Source organism: Amblyomma maculatum, chromosome 7, assembly GCF_055883805.1.
Source record: "Amblyomma maculatum isolate TAMU_Amacu chromosome 7, ASM5588380v1, whole genome shotgun sequence".
Taxonomy (NCBI): domain Eukaryota; kingdom Metazoa; phylum Arthropoda; class Arachnida; order Ixodida; family Ixodidae; genus Amblyomma; species Amblyomma maculatum.
The window spans coordinates 87,329,784-87,357,753 of record NC_139350.1 but is presented as its reverse complement, the minus strand read 5'-3'; the positions used below and the strand labels follow the sequence as shown (position 1 = coordinate 87,357,753).

At 46.8% G+C, this 27,970-nt stretch overlaps 1 protein-coding gene across 8 annotated transcripts in view; it reads right to left on the bottom strand.

The window, feature by feature from the left end:
• The window catches only part of LOC146183889 (tudor domain-containing 6-like), a 30,447-nt gene extending 2,719 nt beyond the window's left edge, over positions 1-27,728 (bottom strand). The window contains exons 1-4 of one of the 8 annotated variants that reach the window (XM_084609222.1): positions 27,538-27,728; positions 15,678-15,887; positions 6,373-6,584; positions 4,995-5,399 (exon numbers count right to left, since the gene is read on the bottom strand). In XM_084609222.1, coding sequence (XP_084465348.1) covers positions 4,995-5,128 — 134 coding nt within the window. In that variant the 5' untranslated portion in view covers positions 5,129-5,399; positions 6,373-6,584; positions 15,678-15,887; positions 27,538-27,728. The other 7 variants (XM_084609218.1, XM_084609214.1, XM_084609215.1 and 4 more) reach the window with 7 other exon arrangements.
• Between the last annotated feature and the right edge of the window lie 242 nt (positions 27,729-27,970).

The window sequence follows — 27,970 nt, the reverse complement described above, 5'->3', positions numbered from 1 at the left end:
AAACAATATCCCGCATGAATTGATTATGCAGCCCTTAAGGACAACCATTTGATGCTTTTTTCACCTCAAAATAATAAACATGTTAGCAGGAAGTTTTGTGCAATTGTTTTTTTTTTTAAATCGTATTGAAAGGGGGTGTTTACTGTCCTTTAACAGGGATAATAGCCCTCTCCAAGTTACACAGAGAACCACACAAGAGCACAGCCAGTCTAGGCCTCCACAAGCGAGCTCGAGCAGCGCAGCGGCACTTCGTCGTTCTTCTCCTCGCCTAGTTCATCCTCGTCTTCATAATATCTTCGCAGAGTTCACTACAATTTCCCCCGGAGCGAAGAGGAGCCATCTTGGCGACTTATGGTGAGGGCAAGAGGAGCGGATCATAATATGTTTTGAGGCGGCTCACGTGCACAGTTTCGCGGCCGCGATGACGCATGTCCGAAGAGGGAGTGAGTGGCTCCACGATGTAATTCACAGGGGAGGTTTGGCGGACAATGCAGTAGGGGCCGTGGTACTCGGTTCTAAATTTTGATGACAATCCCGGTGGGGTGCCAGGAACCCAGAGCCAAACAAGGGATCCTGTAGGGAAAACGTGTGGCGTCTGATCTTTGTCGTGACGATACTTTTGGCGGCCTTGCGATTCCGATGTTAAACTGCGGGCTAACTGGCGGCATTCTTCCGCATGTTTGGCAACATCTGAAAGGAGAGTCCACTCGGAGGAGTCAGAACGATATGGTAAAATAGTGTCCATCGTGGATGATGCCTCATGCCCATAAAGCAGGAAGAAAGGGCTAAATCCAGTGGTTGACTGCATGGCGGTATTGTATGCGTACGTCACGAAAGGAAGAACAGCGTCCCAGTTGGTCTGATCAGCGGCAACGTACATTGTGAGCATATCTCCAAGAGTATGATTGAAGCGCTCAGTCAGCCCGTTAGTTTGAGGGTGGTAGGCTGTTGTGGTCCGATGTATGATGCGACATACGGCCAGTAGAGCTTCAACGACGTTGGAAAGGAAGACGCGTCCTCGGTCACTCAGCAGCTCTCGCGGCGCGCCGTGGCGAAGAACAAAATGATGTAGCAAGAACAGGGCAACTTCACGGGCAGTAGCGGCGGGTAAAGTGGTGGTCTCGGCATACCGGGTGAGGTGGTCGATGCCAACGATAATCCACCGGTTCCCAGAGACCGTGCAGGGAAGTGGCCCTAAAGGTCAACGCCAACGCGGTCAAAAGGGCGGGCCGGGCATGGAAATGGTTGTAAGGGGCCAGAAGCACGAGGTGTGGGTGACTTGCGGCGCTGACAGGCGATGCAGGAGCAGACGTATTTGCGAATATAGCCATACATGCCGCGCCAATACTAGCGTTGAGAAATTCTCTGAAACATCTTGACTACACCAGGATGGGCACACTGAGGGTCGGCATGGAAAGAGGCGCAAATTTCTTGTAAATGTCGGGGAATGACGAGAAGCCACCGTCGACTATCAGGCATATAATTGCGGCGGTAGAGAAGACCGTCTCGTAGGGCAAAGTGTGATGCTTGACGGCCTAAAGTCTGAGAAGGCGCAGCGTTTGGAGAAGTGGACACGATGTCGATAAGAGATGCGAGCCACGGGTCTTTTCGCTGCTCCGCAGGCATATCAGCGATTGTTAGAGACGAGAGGATGGGATCAGCCGCCGAGGAGCAAACAGGTGCGATGGATAGGGGAGAACGAGACAGAGCGTCGGCGTCCATGTGTTTACGGCCAGACCGATATATAACGCGGATGTCAAATTCCTGAAGGCGGAGAGCCCATCGTGCGAGGAGGCCGGACGGGTCTTTAAGAGAGGACAGCCAACATAACGCATGGTGGTCCGTGACGACGTCAAACTGGCGACCGTACAGGTAGGGTCGGAATTTCGTTAGTGCCCACACAATGGCCAAACACTCCTTTTCCGTAACTGAGTAGTTGCATTCAGCTTTGGAGAGGACGCGACTCGCGTATGCGACGACGTATTCTTGAACGCCATTTTTCCGTTGAGCCAATACCGCTCCGAGGCCAACGCCACTCGCATCAGTATGGACCTCGGTAGGTGCTGTGGGGTCGTAGTGGCGAAGGATTGGTGGCGAAGTCAAAAGACGGCGCAATGCGGTGAACGCTTCGTCGCACTCGACCGACCACGCAGTTAAGTCACTGTTTCCCCCAAGTAGCTTCGTAAGGGGTGCAATTATAGAAGCGAAATTCCGCACGAAGTGCCGAAAATAGGAGCATAGACCAATGAAGCTTCGAAGTTGCTTGAGCGAGACCGGCTTAGGAAACTCTGCCACTGCGCGCAGCTTGGCTGGATCAGGGCGAACACCTTTCTTAGAGACGATGTGCCCCAAAATGGTCAACTCCCGGGCACCGAAGTGACACTTCTTGAGATTTAGTTGTAGGCCGGCGTCAGTAAGACAAACCAAAACTTGCCGCAAGCGCTCTAGGTGCGTGGCGAAGTCGGTGGAAAAGACAACAATGTCGTCCAGGTAGCAGAGGCAGATGTGCCACTTGAACTTCCGCAAGATGTTATCCATCATCCTCTCGAATGTGGCGGGCGCGTTGCACAAACCGAAGGGCAGTACATTAAATTCATAGAGGCCATCCGGGGTCACAAATGCGGTCTTCTCTCTGTCACAGGCGGCCATTGGTACTTGCCAGTAACCGGAACGTAAATCAAGAGACGAAAAGTACTCGGCACCTTGGAGGCAATCAACAGCGTCGTCTATACGCGGCAGGGGGTAATTGTCCTTGTGGGTAGTTTTGTTCAGGCGCCGGTAATCAACACAAAAGCGAACTGAGCCATCTTTCTTCTTTACTAGCACCACTGGTGAAGACCAGGGGCTTTGAGATGGACGGATCACATCACGTTTTAGCATGTCCTCAACTTGCTCATTGATCACGCGACGCTCTGCCGCTGACACACGATAGGGGCGCTGTCGAAAAGGCGTGTTAGAGACGGTCTGAATGTGATGCGCGATTGTGGAAGTGCGGCCGAGAGGTGTGTGGGCGGCGTCGAACGCGGAGCGAAACGTCTGTAAAAGGGCCACAAGCTGCGTCCGGTAGGTGGAAGGAAGGGCGTCATCGATGGCGGTTCGGAAGAAGTCGTCTGGCAACGAATCGGGCGTCGGATCGGACTGCAGAGCATCGATGTAGTTACCACGGTTGGTCTCGGAGGCATCCAGGTCAGAGAGAAGGTGAGCTGGTTCAATAGAACCGGAAGATTCCCCACGTAGTAAAGTAATCGGGCGCGGAGACGGATTGTAGATGAGTAGCTTCGTGAAGCCACCGTGAACATCGAGAACAGCAGACGGCAGCGGCAGGTGCTTGCGGTGGATGAAGGATGCAGACAGCGTAAATAGAACAGTAATGGCTGACACGGCAGGACACGAAAGAGGCACAAGGGCACAATCTTCTGGAGCTACGTCGACATCTTCAGCGATGGTGAGCTTTTGAGGACACACTGAACGGTTGTCGTCATGCAGTACGTCGCACAGTGCAGAAAATTCCACTTCAGCTCGGGCGCAATCGATCACGGCATTATTTTTAGACAAGAAGTCCCATCCAAGGATCACATCGTGAGAACAAGACGACAAAACTACGAACTCGACACTGTATAAAAGACCTTCAATGCCGACACACGCTGTACATGCTGCTAAAGGTGCAATCCTCTCTTCGCTGGCAGTGCGGAATGACAAACTGTTAAATGGCGTTGTAACTTTTCGTAATCGTCGGCAAAGTCGCTCATGAATCACAGACACTGCAGCACCTGTATCGACCAGCGCATGTACAGACAGACCATCGATAGAGATTACTATAACGTTCGTGGGCAAAATATGAGGCCTTGAGCTTTTCGCAGAGCACGCAGTTCTCGCCTCATGAACCGCGGAACTTAGTTTCCCTCATCAGCAGGGGGTGGTCGCCGGCGCATTGGTGACAGTGACCTGCAACGTGGAGAAGGAGAACGATGGGTCGTGTACGAACGCTGTTCGGCGGCGTATGCAGGCGAAGACGGAGCAGAACGAAGCAGCGGCGGGGAATACTCCGAAGACGCAGGCTCGGGACGCGCAGCCATGCGGCGACGGCACCGACGGGCCACGTGTCCAGGGCAACCACAGTAGTAACAAATCGGGCTATTGTCAGAAGTGCGCCACAGGTTGTAATAGCGCGGAGTCGCAGGATGAAGCGGAGCCGTTTGAGGAAGCGGTGCATGGCGTAGGACAGGCTGCACGGGTGGTAATGGCTCAGGCGGAGGCCGCGCAGCCACTGCCGCGTAGGTCAAAGGGGCTGGGACAGATGGTTGGCTATATTGTAGTGGTGCTCCGACGTATGTCAAGGGAGAGACGGCAGGAGCTTCAGGAAGCGTGGGAAGTGCTTCTGCGACTTGTTCGTGGATGACTTGCTGCAACTTTGGCGCCAAAGGAGAGGAAGCGTCAGGACGATGGGGAACGAGGGACAGTTGACGGGCAACTTCTTCTCGAACGAACTGCTTGATTTGTTGCAGCAAGGGGGACTGTTCTGCGTCAGCTGTTAAAGCTGCAAGAGGCTCCTGGTGTGACAGCGAAGAACGAGTGATTTGACGGAGCTTGCGTAATTCCTCAAAGTTTTGGCATGCATTGATGACGTCGACCACGGTTGCTGGGTTTCTGGCCAGAAGCATCTGGCACGCGTCATCGTCGATTCCTTGTAAAATATGACCAATCTTGGCATGTTCTGTCATTGAAGCGTCCACGCTCTTGCACAGGTCTACAACATCTTCAATATAACTCGTAAAATTTTCGCCGGGTAGCTGTGCACGGCCACGCAAGCGTTGCTCAGCGCGCAGCTTGCGCACTGCAGGCCTGCAGAAGATATCGGAAAAAGTGGTCTTGAAAGCAGACCATGAGGAGATATCGGCCTCGTGGTTGCGGAACCACAGGTTGGCAACGTCCGTTAGGTAGAATATCACGTTATTTAATTTGAGACCGTAGTCCCATTTGTTGTGCGTACTGACCCGCTCATATGATGACAGCCAATCTTCCACGTCGTGGTCGCCGGTTCCGCTGAAGATAGGAGGGTCCCGTTGGCGCAAAGATCCAGCGCAGAAGATGGGGGACGAGGAGGCGGTTGGACTAGGAGTGGTAGCATCGGTCATGACTGTTGTCGGGAGTGTGTGGCTTCGGAGCTCCAGGACGGCAGGAAATCCTGACCTCCACCAAGTGAAAGGGAGTGTTTACTGTCCTTTAACAGGGATAATAGCCCTCTCCAAGTTGCACAGAGAACCACACAAGAGCACAGCCAGTCTAGGCCTCCACAAGTGAGCTCAAGCAGCGCAGCGGCACTTCGTCGTTCTTCTCCTCGTCTTTGTGATATCCTCGCCTAGTTCATCCTCGTCTTCATAATATCTTCGCAGAGTTCACTACAGTATGAATAATAAAAAAATTAACATCGGAATGCCACTACTTATCAACTTATCACTACTTATTGATTTCCATCGTCTTCTATATTACTCATTTTTTGTTTTGTATTTTCCACTCCTGTTACAGCCCCTTATGGTGGCTGACAGTATTAATAAATGAAATGAAATGAAATGAACCCCCGAATAATCACGACCATAACTTCTATTTCCAAGGAACATATTGCATTCGAAATTGCGGACAAAATTTTACTCCTGATGAGGAACTATCTCCACAGAAATGGCAGATGGCATGCTAATTCACACACTGTTTCGAGAAATGCCATTTACTCCGTTCACTATATCCCATAATAAACAGCCTTGTAACTGAAAGGATGTGGAATTCACATGAAACAAAGATATCACTGCTATATCCATTATCTGCTATACCGAGTGCCCTTGCCGGGCGCAACCGGGCTTCGCACACGTGAAAACGAAGCCCGTACACCATACGGGCTCATCCAGAGAGCGAGAGGGAGGGGGTGAAGTTACGTCAGCTGTTACCCTCGGCTGGCGAGCACCGACAAGCGCCAGCGAGCGCAGCGACACCACACGGCCGCGCGCGTGCTCCAGCAGCTTTCGGAGCAGCCTGGTTACGTTTGGCAAAGACTGTATTTGTATTTCAAATGCCGGGAGTCCACTGCCATCAGCAGGTCAAAGCCGCAATTTTTTTCATTTGCATGCCGACTAACTAGAACAGAGATCTAGTTCCGAGCAGAAGGCGTGAATAGTAAATATATACCCGTATACATTATACCACCAATTCAGACTCCCATCTCAATGCTCCGAGCTGGTGTAAACTGCAGCTGCAACTGAATACATCAAATAGGCGTACTGACCAAGAGCTTCGAATAAAGATTTCAGACAGGCAACCAACAGAAGGAATCGGTCACTGCACCAAACGAAGTCAACAGAAGTGATCTGGGAGCAAACTCACCTTGCACTTCGCTGGGAGTACGCCGTACGGAAGACAGCTCTGCGGCGGTAGTCACCAGGTTCGCTTCCCATGGTGCCTCGTGGAAGCGAGCCGACGGAGCTACGGGATGGGGTTTTTGCAGTTGCACCGCGAACTGGAGCCAGAAGTCACATCGACGGAGCTGGCCAAGGGGTAGGTCAGGGTGGCTTGGAAGTTTGGTGGGCCAGTGCCTCCTAAAAGAACAATGGACTGCGCTCGATATGGTCTCGCGCAGCTCGGCAAGCTCGCGCTGCATACTAAAGTGAAGGCCTCAAGCGATTCGTCTTCCTTCTCCTTACCATTCGTTTTGCACGTGCCCAAGAAACATGACAACATTTTGGAGGCAGCTGGGAACGCATTTCAAGTCGACACCCGCATAAATTTTGCATCTGTAGCCCGGATACACTGAATGATGGAGAAAAAACATAACCACGCCGGGCTTAAAAAAAAAAAAAAAAGACCAAGCAGACGATGAACAAAGAAGCAATGCTATGATGAATGAATGAATGAATGAATGAATGCAAAATCCTTGATTTTGAAAAGATTCAAGTAGAGCCAGTAACAGCAGTAAAAGTATGTACATTTCATTGGTTGGAAGATCACTCTTCAGCTCAGCGCAAATGAACCAACTTAGGGAAAATGTTCACAGTCGATAGGAACACCAGTATTAGCCATGCGCGCTAAGTATTATTGGTTTTTGCGGCAAAGCAACAACCACACTTCGCTTCGCACCGCTGGCGACCATATTGCCCCGGCGGCGGCGTGATCGAGGAGAGGAGCCGGAGACATCGCCTGCAATCCGGTCGCCTTGCGGATTAGCACGAGCGGGTCAAAATTGAGTCAACTTTTCTGCGGACGACGGATCGTGTCAAAAAGCAATCGTACAGCGGCCTTTACGTTCTGTCTGCATTTGGTTTAAGGGCCTTCACTCTTTCCTGCTTCACGTCCCTTATTAACACATTTAAACTGAGCAAGACCTCCTCTTTGGAATACGAAGACTCCAGGCATAGCCTCCTGGAGCAGCAGCTCTACCCTTTCCACTTGTGCTAAACAAAATTAGTGGGACCCTAAGGGTATAAGACGCCAAACATCTTTAATACTGCCTTTTAATTCCACTATTACTTTTATATTTTAGTATGTAGCACTACTAAACGCAATCACGGTATTCGCCAATGTCTGTCCGAAGCCGCTCATTCTCTTTTCGTGAACTTGGCCGCGCGTCGTGCGGCTCGGCATTGAGGCGGCGGAGCGGTCGCGCAGCTGCAGCACAAGCCGCTCCTTCTCTCTCTGTCTCACCGTGAACTTGAAGGGAAAGAAGGTGGCGACACCCACATTACGCGACTTACAGTGAGGGGGCAGAACGACCGCATATGTCCAACCAGTGAGAGAGTAGGGCATCACAGTTGCGGCCTTCACAAGCAATACAAGCTACTCCGGAGCGGACTGAGCAGTCAGCGATGCGTCGCTCGCAGCCACTCCTCAGCCTTCACCGACAGCAGAGAGCACGAGCGGTGCTCCCTGGACCTCGGCTCCGAGCCGCTCGCCACGTAGAGAAGCAGCTTGTTCTTACCTCCTCGCCTTAACTGGTGCTCGCCTTCAAGCACGTTTCCCTGCTCTTGAATTACCTTTCTTCGTCCTGGAGAACATCTTTCACTGTTCGGAGTGTATTCATAACAAAACAGGAGCATCTGTTTCGCTCATTCCCTACATTCTTCTCAAATCTCTCTTTCCTCCTATGGTCCCACCCCAGACCTTTCAGGCGCAGAGCAGTGCATTCCACAGAGGGATTCAATACGTCGTGCCTATTTTCGCTCATTTGTAATAAGAACCACTGAACATGGTGCAAGGAAAGCTGAGGGCGCGGCTGCGCTGCGCGTTTGCTTCGCGTCGCAATGGATGAAGCCTTCTGGCACTGCGGCGCAGGTTTGCCATGCTCGACGTGCTGAAGTATACAAAGGTTACGAAGACAGCGGGAACGCGACTCTACTGATACTGATATTGCAGCTACACGGCGCAAGAACATAGAAGCACAAAAAATGAGGAAACGTGCCGTATGTGATCATGCAAAACGAAGCATAACAAAGTGCAAAATGCATGAAAAATATAGCAGGGATAAGCAGTGCTACGCATCTACTTCGCAGTTGATTAACTATGCAAATCGGCTGTAATTTTTTTGTTTCTTTATGCGAATGCCTTTATTTTATTTCTTTAATGTTTATTTTTGGAAATGAAGGCGCAGAATCTTCTCAGTGAACACATGCACTTGTCGGAGGTGCCTGCGAATACGCAAGTGTAAAAAAAATTACGAGGGATTTTAGCGACTAAAGTAATGAAAGGCGAAAGCCTGAGAAGTCTCATCTTGCCCAGCGTTCCTGCTATTTGCAATCCCACACTTGAACCTGCGCCAAGAAGGGCCACGCGACAGGAGGGATGGCGTACCATCCAAACGCACACTTGTCGGAGAAAGTGCGACATATACTGCGCCTTTCCTCCAGAAGTCTCATCTTGTCTAGCATTCTTGCCATCTGCAACCCACACTTGAATGCGCACCAAGGAACGCCACACGACAGGAGCGATGGCATACCATCGAGCCTGTTTCGTGCCTGTCTAATCTAGGATGACTCAATTAACTGAGGATTTCTTTTAGATGGGGATTATTGAACATTTATTTATGGGCTACATAGGTCTGATTAGGTGGAATACATGGCTGGGTCTGCTGCGTAGCAGTTTAAGTGGGGACGCCGGGGAATCGGAGTCGTGTGCTCCTTGTTTATAAGAGGGTGAGGAGGACGGCGGGTTTGATCGCGGCTGGCTGCTGCTCAGACTGCGGAGGCAGCGGAGGATGCTTTGATGGCACAGGTGGCGCCATCTACAAGAGAATCTTGTAACAAAGCCCAGCTCGACGCCGCTGTTCGAATGCGTAGGGGTCAAGAGCGCGAGGAATAGCGGAGCTATAGTGCCTAGCGGAGCCATCCGCTAGGCACTATATGAATCCATATGAATATTATTATGAGTCCATATTCATAATGCATTATGAGTGCATTATGAATATGAACGTGCGTGTAATCCCCGACAATTTATAAGATATAATGTTTGCCTCCTGTAAACATTCTGGTTTCAAAAGACTATTACGCTGCTCGAAGGCCGCATCAGGTGCTCAGCGGCGTTCATCTGCGCTTGGGCAAAAGTGACTGTAAAATGCACCGGAATTCAGAACCCACAGTAGGTAGTCCCAGCAAACAGGGATATAAAAAAATCTTATTATGGCAAATTTCATAATTGACCCGTGAATTATCTTCATAAAATCAGCAGTTATTACATGTACTGCAGTGCTTATCTAATTAAAGTTTGGTTTGGTTTTTAATATTTAACGTCCCAAAGTGACTCAGGCTATGAGTCGAGGACTCCGGAAATTGCCACCCCCTAGGGTTATTTAACGTGTGCTGACATTGCACAGCAAATGGGCGCCTGCCTTTTCGCTTCCATCTAAAAACAGCCGCCGAGGTCGGGATTCCATCCGGCATCCTTGGTAACAGTGCATAATTAAAGTAAGCAGATTCACTGACAGCTTTCCCACCCTGTGGGGTTCTGTATCGTGCACTGACATTGCACAACACGCGGGCGTCTAGCTTTTCGCCTCCATCGAAAAGCAGCCGCCAAGCTAGGCCAGGATTCGATCGCGCATTCTTGGGAACAGTACTATAATTAAAGTAAGCAGATTCACTGACATGCCCACACTGACTTTGCCTCTATGCACAATCAATTCTTATAAATGCGTAGACATTAATAGCCACGTCAAGGTACTTCCTAAAGCCCTGCGAAAATAATGTTGCAGCAGTGCAAAGACGCATTATACAACTCCTCAGAAGACGCCAGGGTCGTTTTTGCATTCTCATGGCTACTGCCGGTGCTAAAATGAGCTGGTGTGTGAAGTATAGCCTTTCTCTACAACTCACAGGCGCTTTCTTTTCCCAGAAAGAAACATGAACTTGTGATACACCTCCGAGAGGCCATTATGTGCACCTTGTGTAGAAAACAGCCTGTTCTTCCGCAATAACAACAGGGTCATTAGCTCTACTTCCTCGCATAATACTTATACAATAAAGATGACATCTGCATCAAAGAAGCAGTGCTCAAAAATCTGCCGGCATTCTTACACAAGACGCACAGAGCAGCAGTCCGCACTGCGCGTCGATGCGTTCCGAACGCCAGCAATGACGGCCGTCCTAGTGGTGCCACCTGCTAGGGAGGAGCGGAACTGCTCTTGGGTGCTGTGTGCAGCTCCGCAAGCATCCGGCGCTCGTAATCGGGCGGCAAGAACTCGGCGCAGACGTAATGTGAGGTCAGCCATTGACTGGAAGGCCGACTGGCAACGTCTCCATCGCGCCGCGGGTGACGGGTGTAGACAGATAACATTGCCGTCATGTGCTGCATAATAGCGGCTGCATCGGGATAAACGATGGCGTCGGGAACCTGTGCGGGCTCTGCCCCGTCCCTTGCCCTCACTCTCGAATGCACCAGCATCCGAAGTGGCGGACCTATCTGCCACGTCTTTCCTTGGCGGCATGCCTCACTCAAACTGTGGCTAGCCAAAAAAAGCAGAACTGGTTGCGTACAAATACTACTCCGCGTCAGCAGGCCGGTCGCAAAGACTAATCGCTGCGACAACCCTCACGTTTATGTACAACATATGCCCAAACAAAAAAATTGAAACACAAACCGCCCAACACTAAAAAACACACACATCATCATCATCACCAGCCTGATTATACCCACTGCAGGGCGAAGGCCTCTCCCATATTTCTCCACTTAACCCGGTTCTGTGCTAGCTGCATCCACTTGACCCCTGCGAACTTCTTAATCTCATCCGCCCACCTTACTTTCTGCCGCCCCCTGCTACGCTTTCGTTCCCTTGGAATCCAATTTATTACCCTCAGCGACCATTGGTTATCCTCTCTTCGCACTACATGTCCTGCCCATGTCCATTTCTTCTTCTTAATTTCTACTAGAATGTCGGTAACTTGAGTTATTTCTCTGACCCACTCTGCACGCTTTCTATCTCTTAATGTTACCCCTACCATTTTTCGTTCCATAGCCCTCTGGGTTGTCCTCAACTTAAGTAGAACTCTCTTGGTTAGCCTCCACATTTCAGCCCCATAGGTGAGTACAGGCAAGATGCAACTGTTGTATACTTTCCTCTTGAGTGATACCGGTAAGCTGCAAGTCATAATCTGCTAGTGCTTGCCAAATGCTCTCCATCCCAATCGTATTCTTCTTGTTATTTCCTTTTCGTGGTCTGGATCTGCGGTTACTACCTGTCCTAAGTAGACATATTCGCCTACTACTTCCAGTATTTCGCTACCTAATGTAAACTGCTGTTCCTTCCCGAGGCTGTTGAATATTACCTTAGTCTTCTGCATATTGATTTTCAAGCTTACCGTTCTACTTTTCCTGTCTAGGTCATCAATCATTATTTGCAGTTCATCCCCCGAGTTGCTTAGCGAGGCAATGTCATCAGCAAATCGCAGATTACTGAGGTATTCTCCATCTACTCTTATCCCTAACTGCTCCCATTCCAAGTCCCTGAATACTTCCTCTAAACAAGCTGTGAATAGTACTGGGGAGATTGTGTCTCCTTGCTTAACGCCTTTCTTTATGGGAATTTTGTTATTTCTTTATGCAGAACTATGGCTGCTGTGCAGCCACTATATATATCTTCCAGCACTTTCACGTACAGCACGTCTACCCCCTGATTTCGCAATGCCTGCATCACCGCCGAGGTTTCAACTGAGTCAAATGCTTTTTCGTAATCAATGAATGCTATGTATAAGGGCTGGTTATATTCCGAGCATTTTCCTATCACCTGATTGATGGTATGGATATGATCGATAGTAGAGTAGTTTCCGAAACCCTGCTTGATCCCTTGCTTGATTGCAGTCTAAGGTTGTCCTGATTCTATTAGCGATTACCTTAGTAAATACCTTATACGTAACAGACAGTAAGCTGATTGGTCTGTAATTTTTAAGGTCCTTAGAGTCCCCTTTCTTGTGAATGAGGATAATGTTTGCATTCTTCCATGGTTCCGGTACCGTCGATGACACCAGGCACTTGCGTATACAGGGTGGCCAGTTTTTCTAGCACGATATCCCCCCCCGTCCTTCAGCAAATCTGTAGTTATCTGATCCTCTCCAGCTGATTTCCCCCTTTTCATAGTTTCTAGTGCTTTCTTGACCTCGTCCTTCGTCAGTGGTGGAAAGTCTGACTGTTTTTCCCTACTGCCAATCTCATTATGGTCCTGACTACTTTGGCTACTGTAGAGATCTGTATAGAATTCCTCGGCTACTTTGACTATCTTTTCCATATTAGTGATGACGTTGCCCGCCTTGTCCTTTATCGCATACATCTGGTTTTTGCCTATGCCCAATTTCTTCTTTACCGCTTTAAGGCTTCCCCCGTTCTTTACAGCATGCTCAATTTTCTCCATGTTATACTTCCTTATATCGGCCACCTTGCGCTTATTGATTAGCTTTGATATCTCGGCCAATTCGATCTGGTCTGTTGGATTGGAAGCTTTCATACTCTTAGCGTTTCTTAATCAAATCTTTAGTCTCCTTAGACAGCTTACCGGTATCCTCTCTAACTATCCTACCGCCTACTTCTACCGCGCACTCAGTAATGATATCTCTGAAATTATTGTTCCTTGCCTCTAGGGTAATGTCGCCATCCTCAGTTAGAGCTGAAAACCTATTCTGTAGCGAGATCCTGAACTCTTCTGCCCTCCCCCTCACCGCTAATTCGTATCATGATGGGTTTCTTTCGTACTAATCTGTAGCGTTTCTTCTTCAGATTTAGGCTAATTCGGGACCTCACCATCCTGTGGTCACTGCATCGCACTTTCCCGATTGCCTCTACATCTTGCATAATGGCGGGGGTTGAACACATTATGAAGCCGATTTCATTTTTAGTCTCTCCGTTAGGACTTTTCCACGTCCATTTCCGGTTCTTCCGTTTGCTGAAGAAGGTATTCATGATTCGTAAGTTATTGCTCTCTGCAAACTCAACTAGTAACTCCCCCCTGCTATTCCTAGAACCAATGCCATAGTCACCTGCTGCCTTGTCTCCTGCCTGTTTTTTCCCTACCTTGGCGTTGAAGTTGCCCATTAGTACAGTATACTGCGTCTTTACTTTTCGCATTGCCGATTCTACATCTTCATAGAAGCTTTCAACTGCCTGGTCATCATAACTACATGTAGGTGCATAGGCCTGTACAACCTTCAGTTTATACCGCTTATTAAGCCTAATTACGATGCCTGCAACCCTCTCATTAATACTATAGAATTCATCTATATTACCCGCTATATACTTATTGACAAGGAAACCTACTCCTAGTTATCGCCTCTCTGGTAAGCCTCGATAACACAGTACATGCCCATCCTTCAGTACAATATATGCCTCATTCGGCCTCCTAGCCTCACTAAGCCCTATGACATCCCATTTCATGCCCTCTATTTCCTCTAACAGCACTGCTAAACTAGCTTCACTAGCTAGGGTTCTAGCATTAAACGTTGCCAGGGTCAGTTTCCAATGGCGGCCTGTCCAGCGGAGCCAGGCTTTCTTAGCACCCCGTGCTGCGTCACAGGTCTGACCGCCGCCGTGGTCAGTTGTTCCGCAGCCGCTGGTGACTGAGGGCCGGGGTTTTATGGAGCTTATCATAGGAGGTTGCGGCCAATTACTGCACCAGGGTGGCCAACTCCTGTTCTGGTGAGGGAGTGCGTTGCCGGAGGTGTTCACCGGCATCAGGTCGCACCCCAAACCTGTTTATGCAATTCCATCGACATGCGGATTTTATTTTTTTTTTTTCATCCGGTGGAGAATTGCGCGGCACCAGGATTTGAACCCCGGTCCTCTTGCATGCGAGGCGGATGTTCTACCGCTACGCCACCGCTGCACCTAAAACACACACATAATCCAAACCAAAATTAAAATCCAAACTGTATAAACTCCACTATACCCAACTCCGAGTCATCCGCACACACACTAACCCTAAATTCAAAATGGCGTCGCGCCTATCACACAAAGGACCGGCCCGTCATGAGCCTTGCCGTGCGCTCTCACGTCGGCAGAGAAAATGTCCACATGGGTGCTAATTCCAAATGCACACTTGTCCGAGAAAGTGTGACAGATACTGCGCCTTTCCCCCAGAAGTCTAATCTTTTCTAGCGTTCTTGCCACCTGCAATCTCACACTTGAACTAGACAACGCACGCCAAGGAATGCCACACGACCGCCACCACAAAAGCGAGACACACTTTGTCCACGACAGTATGAGCCATTAAAGGCTTTCCCCTTAAAAGTAATTATGGCTGAAAGAAACCTCCGTTGCACTGGCGGCGCTGCAAAACCTACCGCCGACAGCCATTTGCGTCGAGCTAAAGCTTCACCAGACACTAAGCTACGGTAGACGCGTTCCGACTACAAGCGTTCTTTCGGAGACACCCAACACGGCGGTGTCACGCACACGCAAGTTGCATGCAGCTTGAGTAGAGCGCTGATGCTCATTCCGCGAAATGAGCGCGGGCACAAGTGGAGTCGTGAACATGACGAGCGCTAACCCGTCATTTCACGCCGCTCGAGCACATGCATCGAAGAGCAGCTGACGATCGCGAGCCTGCGTTCGATCGGTGCAAGCCTTCGCCTACCGCGGCTTTACCGGGTTTGTACCACTAAACCTTTTTCTTTTTTTGTTACTTAGGCGATCATTGCTCTGCAGAGCCCTAGAGCTCACATTAGGCCCCACGAATTGCATACCGCGAACCATTCGTGACTGCTCACATGGGCAGTAAGCATTCTGCTAGCACTCAAACTGGATGCCGATTTCGAAAGCGGTACAGTCCGCGACACAAGTTTCAGAGGTAACACAGCAGCACAGCCGCACTGCGTGCCAAACGAAAAGAGAACGGTCCAAGAGCTAAAGTCCACAAAAGTGGCGACCGATATAGCAGTGTATTGCACAAAAACAATCTGCCAACTGAGAACAACTCAGTTACTTACCGAAGAACAAAGCCAGACTGCGAAGAGAGACGCATATAGCAGGGAGAGCAGTATTATATAGCTATGCAATTTTACTTATATTTTGTTGTTCTATTCGTGACGCTTACTGATTTGTTCATGCGACGACACGCCCCATATTCTCTCATCCTCACTGGCCGTATCCTAGTGATCCGCAGCGTGGCGCTTACTGATTCGTTCATGCGACGACACGCCCCAAATTCCTTCATCCTCACTTGCCGAATTTTTGTGATCCGCAGAGTTGAGGAAGTGGTGAACGGTGGCTGGTCCTGGCCCTGATGAGGCTGGGATAGGTAGGTCACCACCGGTTACGGCGGGGGCTAGCCTGCCACCGAATTTTATCTGTTGTAGGCCATCATTACACCCGCCACCGCTTCGGTGGTGGACGACAGCTGTTGCGGCGCGCGTCTTTCTCTCCCTCTTCTTTTTCTGTTCAAGGTAAAGGAGTCAAATACGAAAAGCCAGGCATAAAGTCAACTTGTCTTGTGGTTCTTCATAATTAAAACATCAACTGAAAGACGTATCAATGCTAAGCACAGCTTTGCTACGGGCACCAAGAGAAACAGTCAGGCACAAGAAAATAGGCCTCAAAGGTAAAAGTGACTAGTCTTTATTATATATCCATGAAAAAGCAAATGTTCTTGGAAATGGGAAACCGTTCTCATACTGTAATTACACCTCATATTACTTTGTCCAGGAGAACTTATGCAGCGTGCACATTTTTACAGCATGTGATTAATGACCTCCAAGCAAGGCTGGGAGTGAGGAATAGTAAATTGTGACAAAATGCCTAGTACAGGCTGTAGAAATGAGCTTCAATAGACCTGTGGGCGAGTAATTGCAAGCTGTAAGAAAATGCATAGCACAGAAGCCTTGCCTCGGCGAGATTCATGTACTTCTTACCCTTAGACATAAAAACTGCTAGCTAGGCCAGCCTCTGCCTACCTTGCAAAATTTTGCACTTCATTAGATAGGAAATAGCCACTAGCACCTTGTTTTCCATCTGAAGGCCACGCAGCGAATGAAAATAACACATAAACTTCATCCATGCAGCACTTATATGCATCACAAGAAGCTTATATAGTTGCATTCATTTCATTTTCTCATGCCCAAGTTTAACAGCACCTAGGCCATTATAAAACTGCTTTTCTGAACAGCAAAATTTGGTGTTATACTATGCATCTCAGCTATCAGCTTTTCTACGCTATGAAAGATAAAAAATACTTGGACAATGTTCCTTTTAAATAAAGATTTTATGACTCTGACCCAGAGTATAGAAAAATTCTATTAAATTTTATCCCTGCCACTGTCTTTAACTCTCTCTCTTCCTACATAAGACAAGAATAAACACCACAGCACAAGCAGGAAACTTTATCAATCTTGCTTGTATTTCTCCGCAATTTCTGCGTGCTCACGCTGATTGCTTCGCTGGTGAAAGCCTATGTTATGGAGTGAAATCAGCAAATAATTGCTTACACAACAATGTATACACAACAATATATGTACACCAATGTATACGTCTTACAACTGCTGATGGTGACACGTACGCAACGAGACCAACCATCGACAGCTGATTGGTAAGCACTCGCCGTGGTTCTAGAAACTTTAATTTAGCTGAACTAGTAGGGGATAACATTGATCAGTACTTATAATATCATATCACGCTGCACTGACGGAGGCCAAACAACACAATTTGCGAACCTTTTCAGTCGTGGAACGACTGAACGACCGCTCACTGCTACCGTCATCGTGCGAAAACAGCGCATAGCCAAAGCCGCCCGAGATATACCCGAGAGAGAACTTGGTGCTTTTGAACGAGAGTAAACAACCTGCTTCACAAAATTTTCTAGCTTTCACAGTGCTATCCAACACTTGCCATCGACAAAATACTCGAAATAAAGCCTCGTGTTCCATGTGCAACTCGCCGACTACTGTTAGCCAGCGGATCGCAACAGCCAACTAGTTTTCGCCGTTCACAACTCGACGGCACTCGGAACATCTTTTATCGCGTTTTGAGTTGCCGTAGTTGGAAGCCAAGCACACCACCACATTCCAAGCACATTGAGTGCAAATATCAAGAGAATAAATGTTGAAACCGCACGCCTGCAAGCAATGCCCAGCAGAAACAAAACCACAAAAAACGACCCAGAAGTCAAAATTCACGTGACATATCCTCGCCATTACGCACTGTACCGGGGTTGGCAAACATCTTTCCTTTCCTTTTGTATATACAATAAATAACCACTACCACCACCACCGCTTGTTTGTAAAATCCCTGCTGCTTCTCGTCGCCGTTTCTAGCGATAGGCCGATAGCTGGTCACAGCTAATCTATTATGAAGCTCCGGTGCGGTAGCCAGCTATTCATCACAGCTCTCAAGCGATTTGCTGCCGGCCTACTGGACTAGTCTGCAACCGTGGAACCCAGGTATATATTCAAGTAAACTTCTAAGAGTGCCGGGAGGTACAACGCCCGCGCAAAGAAAAAATGCTCTCCACTTCTCCCGACACAATCCTGCCTCTAGTTTTGCTCCTAAAGTTGAAGGCTCGAAGCGAAAGCAGTCAAATAACTGGTATTTTTGCACAGCATTTATCTTCCAGTTGCTCTAGCTCTAGACAGTTTATTTCCTTGTGTCGAATTCCTTTCATTTTTTTTTTTTTCTTCAGAAAACATCCCACCGCATCCTATTCGATCGATGTTATTTCTACTTGCCCTGTTGTGCTTATCATTGTAGACAAGCATGTAGACTAGTGTCAAAACAATAAACAAACAGTGCTGCGTTCCTGATTCCACCTTTGTCCAGTCATTGCCCTTGCAACTAGTTGCAGCATGCACCAAAAACAGTTTGCCAAGTAATTATTTCCTCTGCCTTAGGGAAAACAGGCCAGCTGTGAAAGCTGCAAAGAGATGGACTGATATCCCTTCATATTATTTCACACAATCATGCTAATGTGTTGCATTTTCAAAGATTTGAGCAGTCTGCTTGCCAGCACAAGACAGAACATTTATTGCGGACTGCATATTGGTTGTGTAGTGTCAAAATACACACATGCATCTTGATTTCAGGGCATTCAATACCTTCGTGTGGTCACAATATACTCCATATGTCATGATAGCCAACTGCAGCTCTGGGATAAAAAAGGTATATGGACATAAATCTCATTGCAAGAGTAACAAAACTGCGTAAATTTGCACTATACAGTGAAAGCAGTTTTAATAGAACCATTGCTGCGACTGACATGGCAAACAGTGCTTGTCACCTTTAGTGATGTGTTGAGCACAAGGCCTGCTTGGAGATTTTAATCCTGTCAGTTAGGCGGAGCTATGTCCTGTTTTTGTTGTGTCATCATACATGCAGTTAAAGGTAATGCCATATGGTCCTTGGTTCCAACACCACAATTCTGAAAAAGTGACTGCCAACACAGGTCCGACGTACACCGTCCCACTGCTGGCCGTGTATATTCCTAAGTGATGTCCAAGTCTTGGGCAGACACCAATCGACGAAGCTCACAAAGCAACATTCCTGGTGGTTGCCTACCATTAATACTACATGCCATAGCTGCCATTCATGGCAGCCCAGAAGTAATGAAGTGCTAAAAAAACACATTTGAGATGTTCAGTGAGTTTACACAAGAGGGAGTTATTAATTAATATGGTTAATTAGTCATCCAGTGAAATTTACACTGTATTTATTTTGTTAAACAAAGCTCCTTTTGTGAAGTAAAACAAGCTCCAAGTAGCCACAGGCACAAAGTAGGCAAATGGCAATACATATTGAAATACTTGCTGTGAATTGTGTTTTATTGTTGGATTCCTTTAAAGGGACACTAAAAAGCAGTTTTCCTTTTTCGCTAAGATACAGTGTTCTAATCTTAAAGAGACCGCACGAGTCGCTTTGGGGCATTAAACCCCACAAACCATTAAAGAGACCACTTAAAATGAAAGCAGAGTTTTAAAAGGACGGAAAGACCAAGAAACAGAACAAAGATGCTGCCATTACCGGCCAATTTCGGACGTAAAATGCATGCTTCCACACAGAAGCTTTGGTGCAGATTACTGCAAGATATATTGTGCAGTGAGCCACTCTATGTGGCTGTGACATGTCCTTTTCAGCAAGGTCATCATGAATTTGAATCTACTCATGGGAAGGCTTCCAATTTAAAGTTTCTTACCAATAAATGATATACAGTCGTGCCCCGTTAATATGACCCAACGTTAATATGGACGACCCGAATTATGGACAGTTTTTCTGGGGACGAACCCTTTTCAATGTATTTATGCCTCGTTAATATGGAAACTCGCTGTCCGGACAATGGACAGGGGAAGAATGCACGCGCCCCACTTGGGCCCATGTATTTTTGTCTCGTTAATATGTACAGTGCTTGAAAAAAAGCAGAGTAGTCCGAACGCAAGTTAAAGAAGGGCGCTCCGCCCGCGAACCTACGCGACAGCCGATACGGCGGGATGCCTGAACGAGTCCTATGGGGTTGGAAAGAACCAAAGCCTGCGTGTAGCCGTACTAAGGGAGGGGGGAGGGGGAGGGGGGAGGGGAGCGCAAGAGCGGAGCGGAAGGTACACAGAAAACGGAGGGTCAGCGTAAGAAAGACCCCGAAAGGGGGGAACCAGGAGATTTCTGGGTGCAGCGGAAGTGCCGCCGCAGTCGGGAAAACAGCAACATGTGGTTGCAATAAATTCTGCTGAACGAGAACAGAGACGCCGGTAAAAGCGTAAGAAAGAAATGACAGGAAGAAAGACAAGTGCCTACAGTGACGGTGGGAACTGAAGTTTTCTTTCCCAAAGCGCAATGTGTGTTCCATGAAGCCGTTAACGCTTTTCGGTGAGAGTTAAGACACACTCACAAAGTAGAGCGACAAAAGAAAGACAACGTACGAACACGCAACCGGGACCGGGCGTCCCGTCCTGGACGCGCTTCCCTCTCATGCTCCTGGTTTTCATCCCTGTTGCGCTGCCGAACTGACAAACTTTGCACACTAGGCGGTCCGTATGTCGGCTTCGCTTTGAGTCAACGATGCGGCCTTGACAAGGTCTGAGCCCGTCGTAGTCGGCTAGCCGTCGTTCTAAACTGTACTTCAGCTTGCAGTGTTTGTTTTATGGGAACACATAAAAACGGCGCCAAGAAGATGGGATGTTCGATAGCCCTCTGCATAGCAGCTTGCCAACTTGACTCCCTTGCTTCCTTACAGAAACAGTACAAGGCAAAAAAAGAAAGAATAAGAACGGAAAGGCAGGAAGGTTAACTAGGCAAAAAAGTGCACAGCATCAGGAGCCTGTAGCCCCCAACTTGAATCTGGCTTTTGGCAAGGCGGGAGTTAAACGCAAAAGAACAGAGCTGAACGTAGATGCGAAGAAATCTGTGAATACAAGCGGCAAAAGCCATCTCAGTCAATCCAAGCTGCGAGGGACTAGTATCGACAGCTCAGCTGTTTCCTCGCCTCAGGAGAATCTCAAGCAGCTACTTAGCGGCTACTTTGCTCAGTGAAGAGGCCATTTTGGAAGTGGCGATGAGTATAGAATCAGACGCTGATTCATCGGCCAGTGAGGAGTTCGTGCTCGAAAGCTCGACCAACACAAAGCCCAACATCACGGGTGTCATGGTAAGCGAGTCGCTTCAGACTGCACTAAATTTTTTAAGACAACAATGAAAAGGATAATGCACTCAAAATTGCCGGTGTTCTGTGGAATTTTGAGTCCAGTGCACACCGTTATGTACAAAACCAGTCGTTAATTACAATTCTCTTTTCTCAATAAAATCCTTTTTGTTTTTATTCATGACTCGTTAATATGGATGACTCGCTTTATGGACAGTTTTGGGCGGAAACCAAAGTGTCCATATTAACGAGGCACGACTGTATGCCACAATTGCTGCCAGACAACACATCCATAATGAAAGAAATAATCTAATTTTTACTGAGACCAATGACTGAATGGAGTTGTCCTCAGTGTCCCTTTAAAAGGGTGCACTGAAGCATTTAAGCAAAATATGCACTGATGCATGTGAGAAAATATTCTGGGAGAACACAATCTTTGCTCCAACAGAAGACTGGTAACTTCACCACAAAGACGGAAAACAGCTGCCCAGGTACACTGATACAGCACATACAGCAATCGCAAAGATTAGCAGACATGCATTGCAATTCACAGAATGTCACAAAATGTGGTCGCTGGGTTAAGTGTAATGGCATTAAATGTGCAAGCATATTTCGCAGATTGCTGTGATTTATGCATTGCTTCAATTATTTTATATATACGGCTACACCTTTGGTCAACAAAGAAAGGGCGTGCAGGTGCCAGGAAAGGGGTCAGATTAGATGTGCTAGGTTTCTCTCCTGGAGGAGCAAAGAGACAATCGTTCTCCTGTAACCAGTTGACGGTGGATTCATCCAAATGCGAAGGTGCGATGTTCGACGTCACAAAAGTTAACTAAACGGGCATCTCGGCCAGCCGTCGACCAGAGCATATGCAAGAGAGGTGGTCATGTGTATCCTAAGCACGGACATCTGCACGAGAGAAGGCAAAAAAAAAAAGCCTCAAATTTTGGGTATCAAATCAAAAATGTGTGTAAGCCCATTAAGCAACCAAAAATGACGCACATTGTGCATGCTTACAAAGCATGAATATGTCAGTGCAACTTAACCGTGTTGGCCGTTCATGTCATATTGTTATTATGGTGCAGTGAGGCTTGTTGATGAATTAAACAGTCTCTGGTCATCACAAACCTCTCAGCAGCACCTTCCCACAATCAATGTCCTGACCTTTCAATAAGACAACTTTCTCCTCCTCGCATTGCTAGAATGCATCAGAACGTTCTTGCTCACAGCATATAAATACGATCAATATAATAAAGCTCACCATGAATGTCATTACGGTTTCTTCCCCTCCCCCCTTATAATCTTTCTGTACTGTATGCACAGCTTTCTTGACGTATGCACATCCAAATGAGAACTTAAGGGAATAGTGAGGGCAAAATGAACTTGGTCTATACCAATAAATTACTGTGTTCTTAAAATGAAACACGGGCTTTTTCCACGGTAGAAATTTTATAGATTACGAAAGTATGGAAACTAAAATACAGCTAAGTCACCAATGGCCGCTTGTGTAAGTAAACCGCGGTGACGTTACTTAATGTTTACTCGGGCAGATCTCCAATGCACGACTACACAGCCGTTCACTACTGAATGATAAGTGTGTTTTGCAGCATGAGCTGCATCTCGTAAGGATTAAGGTGGCTCTCCTGGAGAAATTTGCGATTCCTACATGACATTTTTTGAATTGTGACCTTGTGGTCTGTGCATGTACAACAGTATGGTGCATGCGCAGAATGAAAAATTGCCTGCAAGCAAATTTCTGGTCTGAAGCCCTGAGGCACTAAAGCCACTCTCTTGTCGTCGGAGTGTGACGCCACGCACCATGTGATGGGTGCATAATAAAAAGCATATAAATGGCACACGGCTACGAATGTGATTTGAACCCATGGCAAGCCACACAGGTCAGATTCTCTGAGCGCTGCATTAAACAGCTAAGCTATAGCTTCACTACTTGTGCACAGTTTAGTCACAAAGCAAGACCATGCAGACAAAAAATTTGAACACATAGTCACTTTAAAAAAAAAAATCGTCTAATGCCCATTTCATATGCCTTAGGGAAACCCTCCAAGGTTAAGCAGACTTGCAATACAAAGTGATTACTCATTGCCATCCACCTGATGGCAGCCCTATTGCTACAAGAAAAGATATGCAGCTTTTTCAACCAAGGAGATTTTGATAAAGCTGCATAGCTTTCCTTTGCAGCCTTATCGCTGTGCTTTGGTGGATGCTAGTCTTGTAGGTCAGAGGGGAAGGGGGTAGTTGGTAACGCTGGGGGCTTCCAGCGGCCGAGCCCGTAACTCTATCTTCTTGGGCAGCCATGCTGTGCTACAGGCCACAACAATTTTTCAGACTGTTCTACGCCATTTCTGTGAGAGCAAAGCTTACTGCCTTCTTGTCGTTGTTTTATTCGTGCTGCGAATGGGTTTTAGTCTACAAGTAGTTCTTTTGGTCGTGACACCACAGGTGCAAATCAAATGTTACATTTTGATTGTTTTCGGAGTAATAAATGCACCTCTTGCTGCCGAAAAAATATCAACCTACCTGGAGGAACCCATATAATGATTTTTTTTAGATGAGTAGGAGGAAACTGTTTGCAGTGTCCCTTCAGGGAAGCAGCAGTGCAAAACTTAAATAACTGGAAGTATGTAAAAGCTGAGAAGCTATTCTATACCTAATTGATAACTTAGACAAAAAAAATTGAGTTTCTGCACATTAGTCCCACAGGCATCTGTACTTCAGTGAACCTCCGAAGTTTACTACTTACCTTTTTTTTTTTTTTTTACATACTGCCCATCAAAATCTCTCAGCTGTGTACAAACCAGCCAAGGCACTGAGTGAAGGCATTCCTTTCATTACAATTTCTCAAGAAATGCAACTGTGGGTGTGTTTTCTGTAATTCTGTCTGCTTTCTTACTAAACATATGAAATTTATAATAGTACTTAGCTATACGATAAGGGGCAGTTTGCTGCTGGAGAAGAGTAAAAATACTGACATATTTCTGTAGATTTTCCCCTGTGCTAACAACAGTGACAGAATATCTGTTTTGCAGGAATTTATATTTTCTCTAAGCTGGGGAAGGTGGCGGCATTGCCACGGGCAAAATATTTTTCTTAGCTGTGATAAGCCCTGTATACATGGTCTTGACAGCACTGGGTCGGGTAAGCGTTGAGTAAGCGAGGTCACCATTACTCCACCCGATTGGTGTCTACATGAACTCGCTTTCTAGCGAGTAAGTATCGCAGCGGCGCGTAGCATTGAGATTTGAAGTTATTGTGCAAGTTTCTTACTCGTAATTGATTCCGTTGCCTTTTAATATCGAGAGCTTCGATTATTATTTTTTATCGTTGATGAGGGCTAAAAAGCATTCAACTTGGCTGATGCTCCTCGCCGTTCCGGTTGCTTTTTAATCCCAGAGTTCGCCATAACTCGACTCCCTGACTCGACAGCGACTACATGCTTTTAGACAAGCGGGTCAAGCGAGTTAACCTACCCCCTGCAAGCGAGTTAACGCGACCCGCTCCGCGGCTATTTTACTCGACCCGACTGCGTATACATAAACCCGACAACTGTTTTTTTTACTCGACAGGCTTGCTCGACCCGACTCTGTCGAGTCCATGTATACAGGGCTATAGATATCACCAGCCTTATTTAACTAATAGCTATTCTTAAATTAGTAACTGAGTGCTTTAAACTATAGCTGTAATAAAACATTATTCGTCTTATTTAAGTCACCTTCCGGTGCTCCCCCACGAACTAAAATTAGAGGAGAGGAGCGGTGGTCAAAACCTGAGAATTCACGAAGTGCTTGCAAAAGTATGGACGGGAAGGTCTGGTTCCACCTGGAGCGGGCATGTCACCTCTTTAGCGAGCAGAAGTTCTCGGAGCTCTGGTGTCGGCCGCCTGTTATTTTTTTTTTGCGACGGGTGCTAGACTTTGTTTTGTTGTGATTGCATTTAAATATCTAGGTTTGGGGGGGTGACATGGATGGTATAAGTAGGATACAACTTATACCATCCATAGGATACAAGAAAACAGCAGTTGCTAACAATGACCAATGAAATGTTTCCCGGCATGTGTGTTACTCCACTGAACAGTAAACAATCAGTTTTTGATGTGTGAGTACACCAAACAAGCAAGAAGCATTGATAGTATTCTTCAGCTGGTGATTTTGTCTGATGGTTAGCTTTTTATTTATGTAACCAGAAAGACCTTAAACAGACTATCTTCTGTGACGAAGAATTTGTGCATGGCAGTTGCTGCAGACTTAAGTTGTATCCGAGACTATAGAGGAGAAGCAGTTGTATATTTATTTTTGTTGATGTGTCGCATAGGACAAGCAATATTTATGACTCTGACATTGATGAGAAATTGCAAATGAACACTTTACACAAGGGCAGAGGTCGTACTTATGAAAAAAAAAAAAAATAACAAAAAAACTAAAGAACAAGGACTACATAAAATATGTCGAGAAACTATATGGCATTTCAGGTTACTAGCAAACCTAAGAATGCTGCAAAACATGTGCACCTTTGCACCATGATATAACAGATCAACATAAAGCTATACAGGTGCAGCCTTTTATGCAATGCACACAGAAATTCCCATTGCTCCTGCTGCTTCTGGAATAAACGGTAGAATTTCACCCCTGGTGGGCACTTCACGCAGGTACATTGAGCATCCAGTGAAGCAATATTGTGTGCGAGACATTGCAAAATTCTTACAACTGCAAACATACTGCCTTATGCTGCCGTGAAACAGCAAGGCATAGGCTTCCGCTGGGGATCACAAAGCGTTGCTTCCATCTTGTGGCATGATTGTTATGCTTCCACCATGGCTCTGTCGCTTTGAAGTTAGGATTGTTATTGTATTCGCCGTACTTTCTTTCATGAGGAAGTCATAGTTTCTTCCACCACAAGCCAGCTAAAGACAATGTGTCACTTTGCATACATGCTCGTCTCCCAGCGCTATTAATAAAATTCTCAGTAGTGTGCAAAAAAAAAACAAAATAAGATTCGTTAAGGAGCTGACTTAGAAAAACAAGGGAGCTCTACATACCCCTTAGGTTGTGTGTTGGGCATCACTGCATCACTGACCTTCATTTTAATGATGGGCTCGTTACTGCCTGCTATCTAGGCAGCAGGCAGATACTATGCCATTGCATACACAACATGCAATGCTGCCAAAGGCAGTATGCCTGTGTACCGACTGCATTCGTGCTTGAGAAACATTTTGTCCTACATCCAAGTCCAAAGTGCAGAAATGGATCTTCCAACTGAGCTATGGAGACATCTATCTTAACACTGAGCGTATTCATCAGTGCCACCCTTGACTACAGCAACGGATGCAGAATTTCCAGCATTACCGTACCTGTCATGTGGAATGTGATGAAACAGCGAAGCAGTGCGAGAACCTTCTTATAGTGCCAATAGCATCAAGACTACCAGAACAGATGCTGTCAATATGTTACTGGGCAGACAACAGAAAGGAAACCAGCAGCTCTTTATGTAGCCAACAGCCACTGTGACTAAACAATGTTGAGAAGAATGTTTTCTCTTCTTAGTTTGTAGTTCTGGTAAGTGGAGAATGAGCTGTGCATTTTTTTTTTTTTTTACCTGACAGACTATTTGAGAAAAAATAAAACAATGTCCTCATTTCCTACCCAGATTTGCATGGTTAATGACATGTACAGAAGAAAAAAAAAACGCCATAGGTATTTTTCCCTTATCCTACTGATTGAAAATGAGGTTCAGTCACTTATTTGTCCTAATAAGCTTTGGCGGGTCGCGATGGTTGGGTACATACATCGCCACTAACTTTTCAGGTGCTTTAAACTGAAGGAGTAAAAAAAAAATGTGCAATAAGGAACTGTGAAATCAGTGACACAGGCCTACGCGAATGGTATATGACAATAACACGAGCCCTTTCAAAACAGTTATTTTCATAGCTGCAGATAAATCAGGTCATACATGTACGGCACTGCAGTGTTCTAAAAGGTGAGAGAACTGTTATTTCGAATCTATGGAGCACTGATCTGTACTAGATGATTTTGGTGCACGAAATGCTGTTTTAAATATAAGAAAGGTTATACACAAATATTTCATGCAGAACTTTACAACGAACAAAACATTTTAGAAATGTTGCAAACAAGGTCCAGCATTATTGGCGAGTGGCCAGCTTCCACGATACACACGTCTTAGGATCCGGGAGGAAGAACGTTAGTCACTACTTTTAATGTAGCCAGGTGGACATGTACCTGCCATTTTTATCGCAGCTCAAGCACAGGTGACCGATAGTTCTGAGCCTTGCCTGTTGCACCCACATAAATGTCGCGGCTCTACGACAACATCTGCTGCTGCAGGTGACAAGAACACAATGGGAGCCCGACAACACTGCATCGCGATCCATGGATCCATGTCCATATTGACACGCAAGTCGTTAGGCGATTACGTTGTCATGCAAAAGTCAGTCTCACCGCATCCCTTTCGCCATGGAGGAAGTTGCCTTTCGCAATCCGCGCCTGAGCCCCTGAGCCATTAGCCAGTAGCAGCCTCCTTCCGAGCCGGCCATCATCATCATCGCAACTTTTTTCTTGCCTGTTATCTTTTTGTTTGCATTTTAGCGAACTCGAGTCATACTCGAGTCTCGTGGACAGGTTCGGATAAGTGCCGCGGCGCTCGTTGGAAATTAGGTTAGTATTTTGAAAATGCACTCTGGTTTTTATTTCGCGATTTGTTTAAATGCGTTATGATGGTTTGTGATTTTCTTCCTCTGTCAGGTTCTTCTGGGCGTAATTATTTGTTCCGTTCCGATTTTAAAATGACGATAACATGCCTCAATACGAGTCCCAACCTAGTTGCACGTTTTATGAGTTCATATAGTCGTTTGTTGGTTTCGTCTTTGTGGCC